This window comes from Lycorma delicatula, chromosome 3, assembly GCF_047948215.1.
Source record: "Lycorma delicatula isolate Av1 chromosome 3, ASM4794821v1, whole genome shotgun sequence".
Lineage (NCBI taxonomy): Eukaryota > Metazoa > Arthropoda > Insecta > Hemiptera > Fulgoridae > Lycorma > Lycorma delicatula.
This window is the reverse complement of record NC_134457.1, coordinates 125746086-125771455: the sequence shown is the minus strand read 5'-3', so window position 1 is coordinate 125771455 and position 25370 is coordinate 125746086. Positions and strand designations below refer to the sequence as shown.

At 30.7% G+C, this 25370-nt stretch overlaps 1 protein-coding gene across 1 annotated transcript; it reads right to left on the bottom strand.

Moving 5' to 3' along the window:
* Nucleotides 1-216: 216 nt before the first annotated feature.
* Nucleotides 217-24384, bottom strand: mRpL13 (mitochondrial ribosomal protein L13). The gene is made up of 5 exons (XM_075358975.1): nucleotides 24243-24384; nucleotides 24068-24124; nucleotides 14877-15000; nucleotides 9999-10153; nucleotides 217-703 (listed from the first exon to the last, which is right to left on the bottom strand). The coding sequence occupies exons 2-5, from the start codon at nucleotides 24089-24091 to the stop codon at nucleotides 470-472; spliced, it is 537 nt and encodes a 178-aa protein (XP_075215090.1). The 5' UTR covers nucleotides 24092-24124; nucleotides 24243-24384; the 3' UTR covers nucleotides 217-469.
* Nucleotides 24385-25370: the final 986 nt, after the last annotated feature.

Below are 25370 nucleotides of genomic sequence, written 5' to 3'. Positions count from 1 at the left end.
TCTTGTATTGTTTGCACATAAAAAACATATATTTTCTGTAACTAAACATTTTAAGGAAACAATTAATATTTAATTCTTAATAAAAGTTTTAATCTGAGGAATATTATCAGGAAGAAATTTTTATATTAAATCTAATTTTATTTCCTCACCTATTAAAAGAAAATGATAAAGGATTCTAAATAAATCAACACTGTTTTTCTTGAAAAATAAGTTACAGGTCATATTGGAAATGATCATAACATAAAAAGATGATAAATTTAAAAAAAAATATTACAATGATAAAAATAATCATATATCAAATGTACTAATTGAATTTTCTACTAGTACATTTCATATTTAACCATAAACAATATTACCATAATTTTAAATATGTCTTGAATAGACATAGTTAAAATCACAGTCTACTCAATGTACTTGATTAAATTATTAATTTAAATAATAACAATTTTCTATTCTCAGAATTCTATTTCTAACGAATGATATAATCTTTTGGTAAATTCCATATTTTTGGAAACTGTTTAATATAGTCTTCAGAATATGTATCTAATCTAATTGGTACTGGTCGTAATCTTTTTATAACATTACCAATATTTTCTTTTATATCATCAGGTACATTTTCATCAGGATAAATATGTAGTCTTTCCATTGTATACCTGCGCTGTAAATTTCCTTTCAAACTTTTATAAACTGCTTTACGTAATACCTGGAAAAAGTTCAAAACTGTCATTATTGTTTACTTGCTTATCTCTATGTATACTTACACAATTAAAGAATTTTTTGTTTTTAATGATTAGATAATAAGTACTAGGATTCAAACCTAGAAACAGCTACACACTACTGTTATTAGCACTATTATACCTAAAGGTAAAATAACTAATTTATTTGTCAGAAATATCTTTCAACCTAATTTTATTTTTTACATACAATACACAACTTCATAGCATGGCATGACCCTTAATACCAGAGATAAAATACTCTCTCACTTTGATCTAAGGAGGAGAACAGAAAGGTGCAAATATAGTGAAAAATGAGATAATGAAAATAAAGTTAGTAATAAAAGTGTAAAAAGCTGAAAATAGATGTCTAGAATTCCAAACATTACTTTCACATAGTAAACTAGAGAATATGAAAAGTAAGATGATAAACTGTTAAAATATTTTTGGAATGTATGAAGTTAGGTGAGGAAGAAGCAGTGAGTTACAAAGTGGAAATTTTTGTTTTTACTACTCAGGAAAAGAAAAAGAGTGGAGATCACTGTGTCTGAATAATGTTGGAAAATAACTGACAGAGGGAAGAACTAAAAGTAAGATATAAAGATGGCTTATGATGGTTAGGCTAAAAGAAAAATTAAAGGTTTTTAAACATAAAGCCACCTATTAGTCAATAATTGGACAAGGAGTATTTGATCAACTGTAGAATATTTTAGGGAAGGAAAATGTAAAACATTTATTATAATAATGAGAAATATGAATGTAGGGTTTATGAAAGAAAAAAATATATTGAAAATTGTAGAATGAGAAATGATAAAAGGAGAAAGATAAGTCAGCTTATACAGGAAGAGTAGTAGTTTCTTAATAGGTAAAAATGATGTTTGAATACCACAAAGAAAATGCTCTTTGAAATCAATACATAATGAACAAAGGTGTCTGTTATAGATTCAAGATAGATTAAGAAATTACTTGAAAAATGTAAAACCCTGTCCGCAAGCATATGCTTGCGGACAGGGTTTTACATTTTTCGTTTGATTTTTCAAGTTTTTAGAAACAGAAAAATATTTATGTTGAATAAACAGACCACAGATACAACAAAAGAAAAATTTATTTATGTTATACGTTAATTTTATTACAAAAGGCCTTTACTTTATGAGATTCAAGGTAATAAGTTGCTTATGGAAATTAAATTGAGAGAAAAATCTATCAATGGAATTTAAAAAAATCTTTAAAGACTGTCTATTATCACCAAGTTTTTACACAGCACTGATACTAATACTGTATTTTAGATGACCTTAGTTTTAAGTTTAATTTGCTTTTCTTAAGGTGTGATACGATTTATTCAGCAGTGTGGTTTTTGTAATTTTTATGTGATGTAAAAAAAGATTTTCTGTACAAAATATATATATATAAAATTATAAAGAAAAAATTTTATCTTTATAAATTTTTTAATTTATTTTTCTAAATTTTTTTCTTTTATAATTTTTTTTATCTATTAATTTGTAGATAAAAAAGTACATATTTCCACTGTTTTTGTACTGCTGCATTCAAAATCATGACATGCTCAAACACCATGAAATGGCTATCAGTGTAATATTAACGTTCTGACAATTTTCCAGTGAGTTTGTCTTATTATTGGGTATAAGTTATTTTTTAAAGTAGTTAAAAATATAAAGAAACTATTCTATACTCTGTACAACAAAAGATAACAGCACAATCATGTTTTTCATCAGAGAATACTCATAACAAATTTAATATATATTTTGTTTTAAAGGTTTTTTCCTATTCTAATTATATTAATTTAAAACATAAACAATTTATATAACTTATTTGGAAACTAACAGCTTCTTCATAAAGGAAAACTATCAAAATTTTAATTACTTCAACTTTTTTTGTGTTTAACAGTTGTATATATATATATATATATATATATATATATACATCTGGATTCCTATCACAAGAAGGATGACAATTTACATGAAGGTAATACCTTCTCAGAAGGGCAACTTTTTTAGTTTGAGAATGCATATTGCTATATAGTCTCACAGATGACCAAGAGGAAAATGATTTATTTATTTATTATTTCTCCTCTCCTCTTTTTTATATAATTTCATAGCTGCATAATATTTTCATAGAAAAAAATTCTTATATCAACTTAATTGTTAATTTTACTTAAAAATTAACAATTTAATTTTACTTAATTTTTAAGTAAAATTAAGTAACATTATTAAAGTTTTCTAATATATTTAGTCCTGACACAATTTTTTGTTACATTTTCTTTTAAAAGTGAAGAGAAATTAGGTTCTCCCGTGAAAAAACCTGTATGGGAGTTATCATCACATTATTTCAATTGTATTAAATGAATAAAAAAATAACATAAAGGTTAAAATAGTGCCTGCCATGGACAAAAATAAATGTAAGTAATAAGCGAGTATTATTTCGATATGAATTAACAACCAATCTATGCCAATAAACCTTGATACCATCAGCATTGAATAATAAAAATAGAAGTTTCGAGTATTTTAACACTCCAAAATACCAAATCAAATTTTTTTAAAAATAATTTTCCAAAATTTTCTTACAACACTCTGGAAACATCGTAATTAATATTTGAACAAGTATCAAATATTGCTGTGGATTAGGTATGTGGATGATGTATTGGTCATGTACAATCCACCAAATGATGAACATATGACTATTTTAAATATACTTAACTGTAATAATGACTTAAAGTTAATGTCTGAAATGGAAATTAACAGGAAAATACACATTTTGGACATTGAAATTAAAATTAACGGAAATAACATTATAGAAACAGGGATTTATAGAAACCAACCATAAATTACACTACCATACACAAGAATCTGATCATCTATGGTCATAAAAAATTGGCACGTATAAAAATTTAATTTTTAGAGCCATGCAATATACAGAAAATAACCCAGATAAACACAATAAATATGTCAATTCAAATAGCAGTTTCCAATGGTTTTGAATATCGAATTGTTGAAAGAATTTATAAAAAAAAAACAAACAACCAAACACCAAAATAGTTTAACAACTTCACAACAGAATAATAATAAAGAACTTACTAATACTTATTTCATATAATACACACAATATGAATAAGATCAGAAAAAAGAAAACATACAAATCTAATAACTACGTTTTAAAACATTTACGGGATAATAACAATGAAGAAAATTTAGTGGAATATATAAGATTAAATGTAATGGTATATACATCGGTAAAACCAACAGGTCTTTCAAAAAATGTTTGCAGAGCATTATATTGCATACAAGAATAAGAAGAGAGGCATTTCTAATATAGCTGACCATCTGCTACAACATAACCATACTATTACCGATTACAAAAACAACTTAGAAATGTTAGAAATATGCAAAAACAATAAAAACATATCTTAGAAAAATACTACATTTATAAATCCAATAAACACATAAAATGATCAACCAACAAGTAACTCTTGATGATGATATTTTGATTAAAGATATAATAAATTATAACTATTCACATCCGGCTGATTTTTGTGCTTATTACTCATAACATTATTTATATTTTCATTTGTTCATTTAATCATAACATCACCAACTGATGATGTGAGTGGTTTACGAAAGCGAAAGTACTTGGAGGTTTAATAAATCAATTCTTTAACTGTGTTTTGGTGTTAATTTAATTTATACAATCTACACACAAGGGTTTTTTTTCAAGGTCCAAGCGGTCACAAAATTAAAACCACAGTGAAAATAAAAAATTTATTTGTAACAAGTACTTACATAGTTATGCTATTTCCTATATAATTGCCACTCTGATTTTAGTCATTTGTCGTAGTGTGGTACCAACTTTCCAATACCCTCGTCATAGAACGGAGCTGCCTGTGTTTTTTTTCAGCCATGTTTCTATGCTGGTCTGCAGCTCGATGTCTGTGCCAAAATATTATCCTCCTAGCCAGCGCTTCATGTGAGCAAAGAGGTGAAAATCGGATGGAGCCAAGTCTGGGCTGTATGGTGGGTGATCAAACACTTCCCAATGAAAACGCTGCAGGAGCTTCTTTGTTACAGCTGCAGTGTGCGGCTGAGCATTGTCATGGAGAAAGACAATGCCTGATGACAACATTGCTCTCCGCTTATTCTGAATTGCCCTTTGTAGACGTTGAGTCATGCAGTATGAGGCTGCAGTGATGGTCGTGCCATGTTCCATGAATTTCACCAAGAGAACTCCATTCCAGTCCCAGAACACAGTAGCCATACACATTCTGTTGGAGAAGGTTTGTTTGAACTTCTTTGGTTTACTGGGAGAATGAGAATGCATCCACTATTTGGATTGTACTTTTGCTTCTTCAGTTTTGAAATGGACCCATGTCTCATCCCTGTGATAATTTTGTTCAAAAAATCTTCTCCTTCATTGTGGTAGTGCTGGAGAAACATTAGGGAGGTGTCCATTCTCATTGTTTTGTGATGGTCGGACAGCATCTTGGGAACCCATCTCGCACACAGTTTGCGGTACTGAAGTCTCTCTCACAGTGGTGTAGAGAGCTGACCTTGAAATTTCAGGAAATGAATCACTCAATACAGAAATTGTGAACCGATGATTTTCTCGAATTGCCTCATCCACTCGGTTGACACTTGCTTCCTTCCCTGACCGCCTGAATCATGAAGATATGTACATCCTGCTTTAAAGTTCCTGCACCATTGTCGCACTTTGCTGTCACTCATTGAATTTTCACCATACACATTACTTATTTGTCGATGAATTTCAGCTGCATTACACCCCTCAGCCTGAAGAAATTGAATTACCGCACGCACTTCACACTTGGCGGGAGATGCTACTGTTGTAGACATGTTTACGTGCTAGCTGCGTGTTCAGAACTAAATGAAGTGATGCAGCGTGATTGAAGGCCATACTAGAGATGCTGAGATGCTGCAGAGATTGCTGCACAATACATATGCACAAAGGTTCATCTGATTTTTGCACGGGTTTTTATTTCGCAATCGATCGGACCTTGAAAAAAATAACCCTCATATAATATTATATCAATTAACAAAGCGGTTAATATATTCATATAAAGTATTTGAACTTTAAAAAAATAAAAAAGAAGAATAAATGTATAGAGAAGATATACCACGTCAGCTTAAAGGAATGAACATTCGATATTATCTTTTTCTAAAAGCCATTGTTTCATATTAGATTTAAATTTTGTATAACTGAAGATCATTATTTCATTGGATACAGTGTTGCAAAGTCTATGTAAAAGTAAAACCTACAAAATATTTCTTTATTTAGTCTAGGTGGTATTAAGTTCCTCAGTGTTTGTAGGTTGTGTACTCGTCAACAGTAATTTTGTTGTTTTTGTCCACTTTTGATACAAAAGATTCTTAAGACCTTGTAAAAATATAGGTATTTTATGGGAAAATAAGTTACATTATTGAAAAATCAGTAACGAATATGCAAGTGAAATTCTTAAAGATTGCCCTGATTAGCACCACCCCATTTTGTTAAGCCATATTGCAATCTGTTTTTGATTAAAGCTTAGTACAGAGATTTCATTACAAAATCAGAACAATTATTGCAGAGGGAAAAAGTATTAGATATGCACATACAAGTTCTTTCTTTCATTTTTGTATGTGAGCTGCCCATGTAAGTCCAGGATCTACTGTTATTCCCAAATATTTCACGCATTCAGTTTCAATGATCAATCCAATGGGGCTCTGGGGGCCACTACTGCCCCTTGCTTGTGGGGATCCAACTGCTGCTAAGGGGAAGCCCAGTGTTCAGCGATGTAGCTGAATATTGTAGCTGTGTATTAGCAATGTAATAAGTTTTGTATTATTTATTAAGATTTAACTATATCATTTCATGTGTTTATGGTAATAAGAAGAACCTTAATTAAAAAACAAAAGAAAGTCATCTTTTATATTGTTGTATTGTTTTCTTTAAACATATTAAAACCATGTTCTATCAATCAGTTCACCTCAATCTAATGTATAAGACACTACAAAATGTAAACTCTCTCTCTATAATTGCTTGTTAAAATTTTAATATGTTTCAATTAATGCTGAAATATCTTATGTTATGTTTTAATTTTCTTCTTTATAATCGTATGCTTCATAAAAATCAAGAGAATTCATGTCGACATATAAAATTCACGATTGTAAGATTACAATTCTGCGTAAGTTAACATTAAGCTATTAATGGTTTTCAATGAACAATAATAATAAGATTTTGAGCAATTCCGCATATTATTTATTATCCACCCGACAGATGAATCACTCTTCGATTTACAGTCCACTAAATGAATATTTTTAGGTTTTAGAATCAATACCCAGTCTGACTTCAATGGACGAACTGCAACTTCCTGACTCCGCCGGAGACCAGCTTCCAGACCCAACAACTCTTCTCAGAGCTAACGCAAAAAACAGCCCTTTTCAGGGCCACCACAAGGTTATGAATATCGAGCCGTTGAAACCACTCGACAACAACAAACTTTTTCAGGGCTACCATAAGGTTATTAAGTGCCACGTGCCATTGAAGCCATTCGGCGACAGCTGTTATAAATACCAGAGAAGAAAGCATTGCATCTTCAGTATTACGCCCTTCCCTAAAACCAAACTGATTATTACTATAGAAATTTTCCACTAAAAAACTATTAAAACAGATCTGCATGAGCTTTTCATATATTTTGTAAAAAATTAATAATAAAGCAATAGGCCTGTAATTATTAGGATCATTTTTATCCCTGCCCTTATGTATGGAATAATGACAGACTTTTTTAATTGGTTTGGATACACTCCTGTTGCCATTCTAAGATTAAAGGGAAAGACTAGTATATCAGATATTTTGTCTATTACAGCCTTTATTGTATCTACTGTAATTTTATCAAGCCCAGGAGCTTTTCTTAATTTAAGGGATTTTACTAAATTTCTTATTTCTCTTTTGTTTGTAGGCTTAAAAAAGATTGAAGATGGACTTGCATTTTCAGAATGGAATAATGTTTTATAGCGGTTTTAGAGAGTTTTATTATGTTTATTTGTGTACAATGAAAGTGGCAAGAATACATTCACGAAGTGATTCTGATATTATTCGACCATTGCTATCTTTAATTTGGTTTATTTTTACCGATAAGTGTTTGGGATATGCCAGGTTTCCTTTGGGTTACTCTACTAGTCAGCATTTCATTGTAGAATTGAGATTTAGCATTACCTATTTCACACTTTACTTGGTCTCGTAGTTCTTTGTATTTGTTTAAAAGTTTAATGTTATGTGGTTGATTATTCCACTTCTTGTATAAATTATTTTTCTTTTTGATTTTAGATAGAAGGTGAAAATTTAACCAAGTTTTTGAGGCGGTTTTTTATATTTTTTCCAATAATTTTTTTACTTTTGATGAGTTTTGAATTACCCTTTCAAAAGTTTTTAAGAATGCATCAAAAACTGCATTTACATCTTCATAAATACACAAACACGACCACCAGTCAGCTTTGTCTAATTTGCTTCTAATGATGGGCACATCAATTTAAAAAAAATCAAATTGACCATTATTAGTGGAGGAACATGTGTCAGGGAGTAGTTTAGTGTCATGTAAAGAAATCATTGAGTGGTCAGTTATTCTGAAATGATGAACAATTGATCAGAAAGCATTGTCCTCAGTAAGTAAGTGATTGGAATGAATAAATAGATGATCCAGACATGAGGCAGTTTCCACACACATGCATAGGTTCTTCTACGTAAGAGATGAGACCAAAGGTAGGCATTAATATTACTACAAATCTGTATTTGGTCCACCAAAGAATCTGATTTTAAAAAATCAATATTTATGTCGCCCATTATAAAAAGATTAGGGACGCTGATAGAAACTATATATTCTTTTATTTCAGTAATGAAATAGTTGCTAGCTATATTGTGCAATCTGTATAAAGCGATAAGACAAGATTTGGTATCTGCTACTTTAAAATCAACCTTATTAGAGTAACAAGTATAATTATTGATCGGATAGCAATTTATTTCTTTTCACTATTAACCCATGCTCTGCTAAAACTGTACAGGCCAGTAAATTTTCTAGTTTATTAATTTCTATCAAAAACCAATACTACGAATACTAATTTTCCCAATACTACGAATATTTTGAACTATACATAGTGGTATTTTACTAAAGTATGAAAACTGGTAAAAAACTATTTTCATGTTTAATTACCAGGTCACCCATCAGCTTTTCTGATTAAGATTAAACCATTTCTTATCCATAGCCTTTATCAGATTTCACTTTTCTTGCTAGCGCAAAAACCTTTCTTCACTCTTGCCATAAACTTTCATTCAGATAGCGAGGAATATCAGAATTCAAATCCAAGTGTTGTGTAGAAAAATCACGCTTCACTCTTCTTTTTTGCAGCTGTTCATCCATATTGATCTTCTGCAAAAATTTGGTTATTACTGCTGGTGGTCTGTTGTTCTGCTTTTGTAGTCTACAACAATCGATTTTGTCTGGTCTAAGTCCAGACTTGAAATGAAAGTTATGTAGTTTGAGACAATTAGCTCTAGAGAACTGTTCTATGGACACCACTCTTTTTTGGAGTTCCATGTTCTCTTTTTTTTTTAGGTTAATTATTTCAACCTCTTGATCTTCCATTTTAAGTCAAGCTTCTTAAGCAGACAAAGACCACATTTCAGTGGTGGAGTTACTGAACCAAATGAGGGAAGAAACGTAACAGTATTCATAGGTAAAGGCAATCGAATGACATTTCACAAACCATTCCACTTGAATGATGATGGAAGGTAAAAATATTTGCACTAAAAGGTGCCAATCAAGTGGAATTTGACACTGTTATTAAATAAAATACATCAGTATAAATTATACAACAGTTATAAACAATAACTGATAATACAGTAAAATTGCTGCCTTGCGCACAACTTTCTTCGAATACCATAAAAAGTTGAGTAATAAATATAAGCAACGAGTTGGACCGCAACACGTCTGTACACTTCGAGTTCTGACTCGATACTGAAATTAACTGAAATACTAAATTGACTAAAGGTTTGGGTTATATCTTTCTTCTATTAGCAAATATAAAAATATATTTTTGTAAAATATATTACAGATGAGTAAATTTAAAATAAAACAATGTTTGAAGCATGTCATTTATTTATTTATTTTTTATGAATTAGCACCAAAGTGCATGGATCTACTAATAGGTTTATCTTTTGTTATGTAGGGTGTAGGACAAAAAACCTGAGAATAATTTAATTTATAAATAATTTTAGAAGTGCATATCATACCATAGTTGGGTCCTTATCGTGAAGTTCCCATGCTAAAGTATATGAACCACCTCCAGCATATCCAGTATGATGATAGTATGCACGTTTACGCCATTCATCCCCTCTCATTGCAATTTCTTTACTGTTAATTACAACTACATGATCCCCACAATCGGCTGTTAAAACAAAAATTAATAATGCCCTACTTAAATTATCTAAGTTGCAAAATAATTATTTATAATAATATTAGTTTAATATAAATCAAATTTATAAAAAATTACACATAACACTAAAAAAAAACCTGGCAAAAAATTGAATGACTTTCCCGGTTATGCTGGTCAAGTCATACACCTTCCCTTCCATAAATATAATTTAAAAAAAAATTGTATACATTTGCTGATAGCTCTATATATAAAGTATAAACTTTCAAAAAATGTTTGTTTTTTTGTTATATCCCTCCACCCCTTACAAATTTTGAAAAAAAATGATCAATGCCCCATATTTCAAATATTTTTATATTTGAGCTAAATTTGAAGAAAATCCATTTGATAAATCCTGAGATGCAAGACCAAAAACAGTGTAACACAATATGTTTGTCATATGTATAACACACATATATGAACTAAACCGTAAAGATTTGGAAAAAACCCGATATCCCATTTTTGACAAATCATATTTTTTCCTTTAATGTATCTATATTAGCTGGGAAAATAATTGGAAAAAACTATAAAAAATCAAAATACAAAAAATGAGTACACTAAGAAGTAATATCAAGTAAGAACAGCAGGAAGAAATTTTGGAATTAAGGATTTCAATATCTGAAGATAAAATCATGCCAATAGACATTAGATGAATGAGAGCAAGTGAGAATAAATTGTTTGACAAACTCAAAAGTTTATTAATATACAAGTGTTAATAAGAATACAATGTATTTACTAGTAAAGAGAAAAAAATATTTTTTTTCTAAATATTTCTTTATCAAAAAATATAGATAATCTATTATTATATTAAGTTTGAAAGCCTACACATTGACTGAAAAAAATGCTACAAAAGAAGTTTGGTCTATTTCAGTGAAAGATGGAGGTATTTGGAAAGTAACAGACCTAGGAAGAGTTGTTTTTATGGCTGGAAGGTGAGTTGAAAGCATTAGTAAGGAGGCAGAGAAGACCTGGGCAAAAAACGCTTCCATGTTATCATTGCCTGGACATGATTTATTTGTTGTAATAAAAGGATGCATCACATTATACATCTCAACTAAATTTCGCGTAGTGTTAACCCAAAATTTTGATTGGAAATGCACACATAAAAAAGAGAGATGAGTGATGGCTGTTTTGCAGAAAACTTGGGCTTTTAGAGGCTTTAGACACATAAGTATTAACTGCATTGACCATTACTCTTGCCATGTACAAACACATTCAATTTTTTTACAAAATCATCCTTTGCATCTGGGTTTTGTGTATCTTATCATTTTTTAAAATTTAGCAATGTACACATACACAGTCTTATACCAAATAGTATTATATAGTTACTGTCTTCCTTATTATTCCTCTACACTCTTTTTACTATCCACATTTTTAATATACTCTGAATTATGATTAATACATGGCATGAAACAGCTACCTTGAAGGTAAATATTAGTCTAATGATATTTGGTAAGCAATACATATGATAGACCACCAGTTGTGTGAAACCATAGGATCCTAGATTATCATGACTGTATTACCAAGATTTTTACACAGGCAATTAATATGTTTGATCCAGTTTAGCGTTTAGCTGGACACCCTGAGGAACTATACACAAATGCAAAATTATAATTATTTTCCCATCAGCTGATAATTAAGCCATTAAACACAAGCTTTAATTAATGAACTCACATCATCTGCAAAACAGGCTGATAACTGATAAATAATAGGAATTAAATCATTAACTTAAATGATAAATCAAATTGGAGAAGAATTTAATCTTTATGAAAACCTATGACAAACAGTTCACTATTTAGAATCTCAAATTATTTATTCCCATTACACTATGTGAATAAGTTTATTATCATAAATATATTCAAAGAATTGAATTTGAATCCTTGTTGAATAATGATTAAAAAATTTACCTCACAATCCACATGATCATTTAGAAATAACTACAGACACAGTTATTCTTATATTATACCACATAAAATTTATTAGGAGTAACTAAACTCATTCTCATTTAACTTTAACCATTTAATAGGATTTCTCCAGGCACTGCTCTGTCTGTGTTAACTACTGACAAAAAACAAATATTTTCTTAAAATGGTTGTAATGTAAAAAATTTATTTGCAAACCTAATTAAGTATTAAACTAAAAAAAAATTAAACTACTAATTTGTAAATTCAATGGTGGCGGTGGCTGTAACCTTGTAACCAACAACTCATCCATCACACCTTTTTTGACACTTTTTTCAGGTGTGATTGAACACAGAAAAAATAATGGAAATTGTCACTTACATCCATACTTGTACTCCACTAAATGAAAGTGCACATCAATAATTTAATAATATAGAAGAAAATATTTAAATGAAAATTAAATTAAAAAAAAAAAAAACAAGCTAATTTAATTCAAATAAAATAATAAAGATATTTAAAAATGTTTTACTATTGAGAAAAGATGATGAACAAAGAAATCTTTTTTACTTCACAATATCTTACATTTTTGTTCAAAGAAGGAATTAATTTTAAAATTCTGTCAATTCTAAAAAAAAAAAGACGACATAAGAGGAAAAATTGATGTTTTCATTTATTCTTTAATGCAAAATACTTTTGACTAAGTAATTAGCATAATTTTGTAGAAGTCTATGAAATATTTTACCCTAAAAATATAAGAAATACTTTTACAAATAACTTTACAGATCATAATTTTCAAGGAATCTTATAAAAAAATTAGTATTATGGATTTTTTGCTAGATGAACCAAATTAGTGATATAAATTTGAGAAAATTTCAAGCTTATGTGAACATAAAATCTTCTGGCTGATAAGCAAATAGATGAATTTGGCTCATCTTTAAAGAAAAGTCAAAGAATACATAAGCAAGCATATTGGAAAACTATTAAGAAATGTCAAAAACTATATGATCCCATCCAGAATTAATGCATTATCAACTGAAATTATTAAGTAATTCTATATCATACTTTAAGGTAAACAAGAATTGCAAATTCCAGCCTCTTAATACCGAATTATTAAAACAATTGAGAGAAAATGTACAGTGGCTTCTTAAGAGTGCAGTATGTCATTCCTAAACTGCTACAACAGACAACTTTTCACCAATACAATATGGGCTCCCTTAGGTGTATTACTAATGATTGAACATAACAGAATAAAACAATGAAATTTTTTATATAGAGCCTTGTCATTCATGATAAGCCTCTATACACAGCATATATTTTAGCCTTCTGTAAAGTAGTGCAATTGAATATCGTAGAACTACAATTCATAAGCTAGTATACCATGTATTTCAAAATGAATATTGGGGTTTTAAACTTATGTAATATTTATTAAGTTTTACTTACACTGATAAATTTTACATGAAATGAAAGCGCAACTCAAACAGTTTTTCCTATAAGTGTTCAATGTGAGTACATTCATCACACATCCAGACAATATGAGAGTTCATCTAATACTTTAATCAGCAAGCCTGGAGTAATTGATGCAACAGCTGATTCAATCCTGTGTCTCAAGTCAGGTAAGTTAGCTGGTAACAGTGGCACATACACTTGATTCTTTATAAACCCCCAAAGAAAAAATCACATGAGATCAGATTGGGTGTTACGTGGGCGAACAAGCTCTGTCATCTGGTTCCCAGTAACCAATCCAGCAGCCGGGAAGAATTTCATTCAACCAATCACGTACAATATTATGCTGGTGAGGAGGTGCACCATCTTGTTGCCAAATAAAGATCTGTGGTTCATATTGCAATTGAGGGAAGAGATATAGTTGTAGCAAATCAAGATAATTCAATCCAGACACACTTGCTTCCGTGAAAAAGAATGGCCCATAAACTTGCCGTTGGAATACGGCACAAAAAACATCCAGTTTTGGGGAATCTGATTCACACTGTGATATCTCATGAGGATTTTCTGATCCCCAAATATGCACATTATGAGTGTTTACTTTTCTTTTAACATGAAATTTGATTTGTCACTGAATAAGACACGATATATAAAGTCTTCATTGTCACAGTGCATAATTTCATTTGTGAGGCTAGCATGCAAACCATAATATGTAGGCTTTAGAGCTTTTGACAGCTGTAAATGATATGGGCATAGTTGTAAGCGTTTCCTTAAAACCCTCCACACAGACTTCACTGGAATTGCTAATTCATAGCTAGCCTTCCTAATGGATTTCCTAGGATTATGCACAAAAAAACTCTTAGACATTCAACATTGTCTTCCAACATACTTGGTCATCTTGTAAGCTTCCCTTTACAAATACAGCCAGTGGTTTCAAATTGTTTATACCATCTACGAATGTTATTACTGTAACTCGGGGAATTACAACAGAACACATTTTGAATGTTAATTACAGATTCACACTTTACAAACTGCAAAACACAGAACACTTTCTGTTTGGGGGGTTGCCATCTATGCTGCTAGCGCAAAATTATTAACAAAAATCACCCATGAACACCACATAGCAAGGTAAACATTACCTTAATATTTATAATGATGAATCCAAGAGTTAAGCTTTTTATATAACTATTAAGTTTACGATGCAATTTGGTATATTTATTGGCATTTTTTTTTGTTAATCACTTATGTGATTACTAAACATTTAACAAAACAAATGTACATATAAATAAAATATGTTACATAAAAAGCATAAATACATACTGTACAAAATAAAAAGGTTTAAGTATAAATCACTTTACCTAAAGGATGGTAAATAGGCTTATGAAGTCCTTTTAAAAACTTTTGAATTACTACAGCTGACTGAAATGGATCCTGCCATCTTGCATCAAACAGATGCCATACTCTTGTAAAAGTATTCCATTGCTAAAGAGAAACAATTAATAAATCAATTAAGTAAGAGAAAATTATAAATTTAAAAAACTATAAAAAGTTGCAAAAGATTACACAATGAGGGATTTTACAGGTAATCTAAAAAGTAAAGAAAGCCTTAAAAATAAAAAAAGTAAAGAAAGATTTACTCTTTTTAATCATATGTTCCTGTTGATAGAAATAGGATATGTATTATTTTGTTATTGTAATCCAAGCATACAAAAACATTCATTTTCCTATTTTTTTGGTGTGATACTAACACAAGTTAGTTCTACCTTTATCATCAATCTCCTCTATTTGTTATCTTAATTAAATTAAAGATTTTTAAATAAAGATAAAATAAATATTATTATAAGAAGGGGAAAAATAAATAAGAAAAACAATAGACCATGTTTAAAAAAAATGCACAGGATGAGCACATGTTTCCATGTGTAAATGGTGAAAAATACTGAACAAATCTCAACATAAGTTTTTGAAGGATTAACATAAGCGACATTAAGTTCTGAGGTAGATTCAGATTTTAGGAGATAATTTTACCTGAGAAATGTTGATATCATAATCATTAGTAGTTTTTTTTTACAAACTGGACATGAAATAGGGTTCTTAGACAACGTTATAGGCACAGTCCCCACTAAAAATATTCAAAGAAGCAGCTGCCTTCCTGGCACCTTGAAGCAACATAGTGCTACAGATGGAGACAAAGTATCAACTGATACAATTCTCTTTAAAACTGTCAAAGAAAAAGGAATGGATGATAAGAAAAGGTGGAAAGATCAGTCCACAGAGAATGAGGGAAAAATTTGATTGGGGTATATAAAAAATAAACCTTTCTGATAAAGTAATCCCTCCCTACTTGTGAGTTTGGCATCTGCGGTTGCCTCAAGCAATTTTCTAAAAAGTGAATTTTACTGGTAAAACTGCTAATAAATTAAAAAATTATCATTTAATACAATACTTACAAATGTTTTGTTATTACTGTACTACTTTTATCGTTGGAAAACAATTTTTTCATCCTTATTTGGGAAGATGTTATCAGCATAGCTGGGTAATTTATTAAATAATAAGCATAACATTTATTTAATAATAGTAGAACATAATAAATATATACTATGCGTATGTGATGTATACATAGTACATTTTATTTATATTTATTTTCACTGTAGCCTAATTATGATGATACAGAAGATAAGTATGGGTGCTAGCGACAGCCACTCCTACATTGCTGTTAACAATCTTGGTGCCAATGCTGACTCATCTGCAGATCAAATGATTTGGACATGTGGGCTACAGTTTACATTTTGTAATGTTCAGTTAAGTACAGTAAAAAAAACCTACCAGAAAGTTGCAGTAGTGATAAATATTGGCAAATATATTCAATTTGTGTGTGGTTTTTATTAAGTTTTGAGACATGTGTCATGGTTATTGGTTCTTTTTTTTGTTACGAATTCATCGGTCTTGATTTTTAAAAAATGTCCAAAGTAAACAATGAAAAGAAATAAAAAAAAGTTATGCCTTTAATTAGGAAAGTCGATCTTCTTGATAAACTGAAAACTGATGAAAGCATAGCTGCAGTAGCAAAACTTATAACATTAATGAATCAACAGTTAAAGAAAAATAAAGAAAATATATAGACAAGTATAACGGAAGGTTCTTCTCAGTGATCGAAGGTTACAACTGTATGCTGTAACACAAACATTGAAAAACTGATAAAGCTTTGAATTTATGGACAGAAGATCAAACACAAAAACTTACCTCTCAGTTCACAGAGAAAATGTTTTGATGTTTGACCTTTGTTAAATCTGAGAATGAAAATAGGACCAGCACGTTAACGTTTTCTGTTAGTAAAGGCTGGTTTGATAACTTCAAGAAATGGTTTTCCCTGCACAATGTAAACATAATTGGAGAAGCAACATCAGCTGACCATGAAGCAGCGCATTCATTTCGAGAACAACTTGAAGAGATGATAACACAGCCTTTATCTACTTCAGAAGATGAAGACGAAAATGAAGAATTTACAAGAGAGTTAAACTTAAAATCTGTAAACTAAATCTTTTGTCTGGCTAGGCAGGTAATAACAAAGGTTTCTGAAATTGAACCTTTTCTAGGGTGGTCAATAAACTTTAAGCAACAGCTTGAAGCAGCATTAGTGCTATACAGTGAGGTATATAAAGAACACTGAAGATTGTCCACAAAGAGATCAGACGCCCAGGGATGTTTTCCTGCAAAACATGCATTGCAGTTCGCGCCGTGTGTGCCATGGCTCCATCCTGCTGAAACCACACATCCCCAACATCCATTTCATCAACCCTTGGAAAAAAAATTTGATGTGGACATCACATGACTTCCTTGTACACCTATTAAATTACATATACACTTTTTTTTACAATCGAAGTTAATAAAAAAAAAAGTTAAAAAGAAATGAAATCAGATTCAAACCAATGTGCCCTTTCCCCTTACATGATCCAAGACCCAAATAGTTCATTAATTAAAATTTTATTTGGCTATAACTCTGGAACCAATGAAAATAAGTACCACTTACGTATTGTTGAAAAGTTCTCAATGAGATCTGATTATTGCAGTTAAGAAAAAGCCTGAAATCCAAAAAACCATTGGATTTTAGGCTTTTTTGGACACTTTCGTCCAGTCAGTTGCGCAATTTGAACATTCTACAACTAATTTTTTTTTTAGTTATGAAAGATACATACATACATATGATGTAACATCAAAACTAATCAAAATGGATTCAGGGATGGTCAAAATGGATATTTTCATTGAAATCTGAAATTTTTTGCAATCACAATACTTCCTTTTCTTTGTACAAGGAAGTAAAAAAAAGGTCAGCTGCATGCTTGTGTGCCAAGGACCAAGGAGACTGCAAAAAACGACTTCTCTACTACCTTGATGTTTTGGGGTGATTTCACAGACTGTTCTCCTGATCATCTCTTTTCAACACTGCCTATTCTCCTGAACGTGTTTGCCCATGTAACAATCGACTGCCAACCAGGAACACAAGTTCGGGTGGCAATCTGTCTAAAACTGTGCATGGAATGCTCGGTGTGTGGCGACGATCGAGCGACCATTAGAAAAGGAAGCCTATTCATCCACTGAATTTTTGGTACTAAAATGGATGGGAGAAAAAACTTCCTGACCCACCCATTCGAATGAGACCATCCGCAACCTCTAACGGCCAAACATCATTTCCTGGCACCTAATTCAAATCAGCAAATTATGCTGCCACATCCTGTACATGCTGAAAGTTTTTATAAAATTTGTTCCCGAAAATGCAACTCTTGAGAAGAACAAATATCGTCTGCACATTAGTCAAGTAATGTAGGATCATTTGACAGCTGAGCATGAATTCTTGGATCAGTGATCATAAGAGATGAATCCTGAGTATTTCAATATGACCTGAAGTCAGAAAGATAAAATACCAATTGGCAAACAACCAAATCATCTCACCCAAAGAAAGCTTTTATAATTAAAGTGAAGGTCAAATCAGTACTCACAACTTTAATTCCCAGAGTTTCACACAAAATTTGTACTACAGGGCCAAACATTCTAAACAGAACATTTGAGGATTGGTTTTGTCTGTGCATTGACAAATGTGTTTTCAAAGATCCTCAATCATAAAATGCACCAAACCACCTATTTCTTATTGTCAGAGTTTCTGGTTAATACATCCACTTAAGTCCTTCCACACATCTGCAACCTTTGATTGAACCCTTGCAATTATTTTTCTGTTTCCCAAACTAAAAACTACATTGTAAAGTTGCTTTTATCACAATGGAAAATGTAACAAAGGGTCTGAACACAATAACATGGGAAGACTTCAAGCTTTGCTATGAACAATGGTAAAGCTGTTGTAAGAATTCTTAATGAACACATTTTATAGGGAAAGCATGGCTGAAACATGATAAAATTAACTCTGAAGGGAAGTAAAATAAACAGTAAAGGCAATGCAGAGAAGGTAGATTTAACCAGAGATATCAATTTTATAAACCACTTTAAAGATGTATGAAAAGGATTGTTTTTCTTTCACAAGTCATGTGAACCTTCATAAAGAACAGTTAGAATGTTTAAAAAAGCAGAGTGCTGTTGATAAACATGATTATTATTATTAAGAACAAAATAAGTAAATGAATAAAGTATTACAACTAAGGTTGTAAATGCAACATCACTGCTACAGTCATAATTTCTCATATCACAGCTGAGAAGTTACCCACAATTAGGATTAGACTTCATTTTTTTAAAGGTAACTTTACCCAGTTCTGTTACTTCACTGAATATGGGTTGAAACAGCAAGAAATTAATCAGTTTAATATTACACATTAATTTTAGTTTATTATTATTATTGTAGGAGTTAACATAAAGATAGAGGTGTAGTAATTTATGTCAAACATAACACATTAGCAAAGTGTACAAATTATCTGGATCAGAAGTAGATAAACTTACTGGAATTAAATCAGAAAAAGGAAAAATAGTATTAAAGAAGTATCTATACTTTTTCAGTATGTATTCTCACTTTTTTACTGGTAAAAACCAGTATTAATTGGTAAAAACCGATTAGTATACATAAAAACATTTGTCACAATTGCATATGTTACAAATTTAAACAGAAATAGAATAAAAGAAAATTGTATTAACACAGAATAACCTAATTAGTAGATATTAGTAAAAACTAATTCTAAAATTAAAAGCATTTATAAAGTTGAGATTAAGAAATGACAAGAAGAGTATATAGAGGACCTATATGTAGGAAGAAAGAAACATGAAAAACAGGAAGCTGAAATGGAAGAAGGGGTTATGGAAGAGGAGAAAGACCTACCAATTTTATACAAGCTATTAAAGATAAGAAGAACAGGAAGCAACAGGATTAGATGAACTTCCAATAGAGCTCTTTAAATACTTAGAAGATGAAGGAGTAGATGAAATACTCTCAATGTGCAATACAATTTATGATACTGGAATATGGCCAAAAGATTTTGTTAAAACTATAACGATATAAATACCTAAAAAGATTGGAACTAAAAAATGTGAAGAACATAGAACTATCAACTTAATATCACATGCTGCAAAAATAATGCTGAAAGATATGAATAAAAGGTTGATTACACAAATGGAAGGGAATGTTGGGGAAAAAAGTTTGGATTCAGTAAAGGAAAAGAACAAGAGAAGCTGTAATACTGATCAGAATGATTGGAGAGAGATGTTTTGAAGGAGGAAGAGGATTGAGCTTGTATTTTATTGATATGGAAAAGGCAACTGACAAAGTACAGTGAGAAAAGTTGTTTGAGATTCTGCAAGAAAAGAGAGTTGATTGGAAGAATAGGAGACTGGTCAAAGAAATGTATATGATGCAAAAAGCAGCTTTGAAAATAAATGAGAATCTCACAAATTGGTTAGAATTAGGCAGAGGAGTGAGGCAAGTCTGCTGTTATTACCAACACTATCCACACTTTATGCCAAGGAAGCGTTAAAAGAAATACTGGATGAATGAAAAGGACTAAGAGTAGGTGAAAGAAATATTAATTATGTCAGATTTGCTGATGATTTGCTGGCATTATAAGGAATGATAGAAAACATTGGAAGTAGGGATGAGGGAATGCAAGATGAAAATAACTTTTGTACAGTAGTGAAATATGGACACTGGGAAAAAAGGTAAAACCAAGGATTTTGAAATGTGGGTCTGGAGGAGGATGGAGATAAAATGGGTGGACAAAGTAAATAATGTAGACATATTAAGAAGGAGAAATGAAAATAAGAATATGGCGACTATCAGAAGAAGAAAGAATACTGGATTGGGCATACAATTAGGGGAAAAGGAATAATAAATACAATTCTTTAAGGATCGTTGAAGGTGAAAAAATAAGAGGAAGGAAGAAGCTGAAGTTAATACGACATGTAACGGGTAATAAAGATTATGATGAGACAAAGAGAAAGCCATTGGACAGAAACAGATGAAGACAATAGTGGTGCATGGGATCTACCAACAGGCAGAACACCACATGATGATGAATTTAAAAATATAAAGTTAAATATATAAAACTATACAAATTAATAAGAAATGGGTAAATTCTGAGCAACTACTAGATCAATTTCATCACCTTCAATTTTTTTATATTTTAATATACCTTAATGGATAATATACTCTTAACATATTCTTAGGGTCAGAAAAATACAGGATCTAAATGTCAGAAAGCAGATGATTCGTGTAAGGTCAAAGTCTGCACTGCATTATTAGAACTCGACTAAATTAGTAATAAATTTTGTGAGTTATGGCAATATTTCAGGTGCTAATATGTTTTGTAGAGAGAGGTTAAAGTTCTGTGGAGAATGATTAAGGTTAGAGTTAGTTTTGTGAAGAAAACAATAAACTAACCTTAATAGTCTTCAGCGTCAGCCATTGAAGATGACTAATAGCGCTCTTCGTAAGGCGATCCATCCTACACATTACTAACAGCATAGAATATGTGATGTAGTCTCTCGCTGTAGTGGCTATAATTTCATTTAAACATAATTCAGCCAAATGTCCTATGAAACGGTATTAAGTATTGCTATGCCTTGGTAATTTATTCCTTACCTCTTTCCACAAAAGCCTGATCTTACTCTAACTTTAACCCTAATTTCTCTCCACAGAACAGATTAGCATCTGAACCAGTATCTATAACTCATAAAACTGATAGCTCATTGACTAGAGTACTAAGCTACTAAACTAGAGTAGTAAAGCTGATTTTGAATTTCCACGGCTCATTCGCTGTCCAAACCCGCTTTCTAAGATTTTGATCAAGTCTTGTCCTGATCCTAAGCATATCTACATGGTACATTAATGTAAAAACAAAATTGAAGTTGATCAAATAATTGCTAAGAATTACCAAGAAATGGCTCAATTTCAACACTGAACAAACAGCCTTTATAGAAATAAAATGATAAAACATGATTTTGTCACGGATGATGGAATTTTGCTTTCATCTTTTTCAAAAATGGATTTGTAAGGATAAGATAAATATTTTTAATTCAGATAAAATTATAATAATTAAGTTAATAATAATAATAATAATAATAATAATAATAATAATAATTATTATTATTATTATATATTGATTATTATTTATTAATTATTGTAATATATTATTAAATTAATTAAAATTAATTCAATATTAGTCTCCACACAGAATTTGATATAGGCTTGCTTTCATAATGTTTGGATATGGTCTCTGAAAAATATAAAATAATTGTTCACTGTAGAGTGGTACAACATAAAAATGTTAGTTAAAACAGAAACCCATCAAGAAATGAATGAATATTCAAAGAGTTACTGAACTTACGTGAACAGGTGCAAAAAAAGTACAAATATATTTGTAGGAAAGAAAATAAGACCTATTTTGTACATGCAAGTATATATTGAAATAATAATAAGATATTATCAAAAAGTACTAATAGCTGAATGGAAAAAAAAAATCATCAAACAATATTTCAGTAATACAGAAGAAAAAAATTTATTTTAATGATTTTGTAACTACTCACATTGAAGCAATAAGGAATAATAATAAGTTCTAAATAAAAAAAAAAAATCTTACGGTATTGATTAAATATAACAGAGAGTTCTAACATATAGTAGAGAACAGGTCTAGTTATTGCCTCAATTAAACCAATGGTTCCTAAATCAATATAACAAATATATATATATAACACATATAACAAACATGAAACACTTTTTATATAAATATGACAAAACAAGATTCTGTCATGGAAGATGGAAGTTTGTTTCTTCTATCTTCTTCAAAAATATTTGTAAATATAAAATAAATATTCTTAATTCTAATAAAAAATTATATAAATTAATAGCAGCATAATACAAATTAAAAAAAGAGAAATGTACAATGTGCACCAACAACTTACTTAGAGAAAGTAATAGGTGCAACTGATTTGGGAAAACTAGTGTATCAGTCTTTTTATATTTAAATAAAGTTTTTAATAGTATAATAATTGAAATCCTTAAACAAGAATTGTATAAAATATATTTTAAACCAGTTATTAGCTCTATGCCTGTTTTATACCTATAAATATATACCTGCATATAATAATATGCAGGTAATATGAATGAAGGTTAATTCCTAAATACTTTGCATAAAATTCCTTTACTTCCCAAATTAGAGGTAGGTTATATTTTATTCTATTATCCTAATCATTAAAATTATGTATAGGATAGTAAAAATAGCATTAAATGGTGGAAAATAAAACGGAAAACTGTAATGCCAGATCTTCCTTTCTTTTTCCTGTTTAGCATCTGGTAATTACAGTTCAGATAATACTTCAGAAGATGAAATGAATGACTGTAAATGAAGTGTAGTCTTGTACAGTCTCAGTTCGACCATTCCTGACATGTGTGGTTAATTGAAATCCAACCACCAAAGAACACTGGAATCCACAATCTAATATTCAAATCCGTGTAAAAATAACTGACTTTATTAGGACTTGAACGGTGGAACTCTTGACTACCAAATCAGCTGATTTAAGAATGCCAGATCTATCAGAAAGATATTATTCAATACTTCTGTGGAAAAAAAGAATCCATCCAACTAAAATCGCTAAGATACATATCAAGATGACATGATTGCCATTTAGTACTACCAGTTTCATAATAAAAAAACAAAAATAATTAGTAACCAATAATCAAAATCATCTATATTGTATTTCTATAGGATGTCTCTGTAGGAATATAAATATCATAGATGACCAAGTCACATTTGTCATCTACTTGGGAGAAGTGTAAACAAGAAAGTTGTAATAAATTAACAATGATGAAATAACTTTTTAAGTTTTCTACTACCTAAAATACCATTAACTGAACATTGGGAAAAAATGTTGTTTAAAATGTTTATTTTCATCTTACTATTACAGTACTTGAAATTTGTTTTGTTTAAATTAAAAATTCTTAACCTCATTCCACTGATGTGCAAGATACAGGTAATCTATACGCTTTCGTGAATGCACACTGGTTTAACCTCCAAATTACTATTAACGTTAATAACAGTAATTATAATTACAAATCATAACTTACCTTTACTCTACCGAATATGCTCATGCTGTGCAACTCCTTGGCTAATTAAAAATTTATCTGAAACAAACACATATATCAATGCAATAACATAAGTTAATCACCAAAATGAAATAACAAACAGAAAACATGAAAAAGTAATACCATACTTTTTTCACCATATCATACCTATACTTACATCAATTCAACTCTATCTGTTTACTAAAATATTAATTTATAATTCAATAAAAAAAATAAAATTATAATTTATTTTTATGCATTGGTTAGAAATCGAGATTTAGACAATCGAAAGTCGAACGAATTACGTGTTCTTCGATTAGATCGAACAGGTCAACTAAGCTTTACTGGAAGCCGCGCCACTAACAATCCAGGTTTACTATTATGCACGTATCTCTGAATGACTGAATAGGGGACCTATTTGTTGGAATTGGTAAAATTTGAAGCATAAATGAATGCCATTAAATGAGTATTGGAACTAAATAAAATGAAACGCGTATGCGCAGAAGTAAGAGTAGGATAAAACCACTTTTTAAAACAATGCAGTAAAAATGTTCTGATTTTGTATTTTCAACACTGATCTCTGTACATCTAATCTTTATATACATCTTACAACTGTCCGTAAATTTCTGCTTGTGTTACTAAAGTGACCGTTCTTTTAGTTGTTTTTTCTTTCTTTTTCCTGTTTAGCCTGCGAGAATTACCGTTCAGGTATACTTCCGAGGATGATATATGTACAGAGTCATTCACGAGAACCGGATGTTTTTGAAGTGGGTTGTACTCGGGCGTTCGCGGTGGGAGGGGCACGTGGCTGGTGACTGACGTTTCCTTTGTTCATAGCATTTACATTTTAGTCGTTGAGATGGAGCCGTGGACGCTAGACCAACGCCTGTACGCGTATGACAGTTTTGTGCGAAATGACGAATCCGTAACTGCTGTTCAGCGAAGATTTCCGCCGTCAGTTTAATATCCATCGTAATGCAAGTGTCTCTTCTCGTAACACAATATTGCGACGGGTAAACAACCTTCGAACAAATGGTTCAATATTGAAGAAAAAACCACCGGATCCCCGACGAACTGCTAGCACTCCGGAGAACATCGAACGAGTAAGGGAAGCCATTGTCAGAAGCCCACGCCCCTCTATTCAGAAGCATTCAGCAGCGCTTCAAATGAGCACAAGTACGGTAAGACGAATTCTGCATACAGACCTGCATTTCTATCCTTACAAGATAGCCGTCGTGCAGCAGTTAAACGAGCAAGATTTCACGCAGCGATTACAATTTTGTCGACAAATGCTTACCATTTTTGA

Excerpts from the sequence above, each read along its gene's own strand:
- mRpL13 (XM_075358975.1), bottom strand. The coding sequence starts at position 24,091 with ATGAGCATATTCGGTAGAGTAAAG. Across the intron at positions 15,001-24,067 it reads GCATATTCGGTAGAGTAAAG|CAATGGAATACTTTTACAAG; the intron begins GTAAGTTATGAT and ends GTTTCTCTTTAG. Across the intron at positions 704-9,998 it reads ACGATAAGGACCCAACTATG|GTATTACGTAAAGCAGTTTA; the intron begins GTATGATATGCA and ends AACTTTTTCCAG.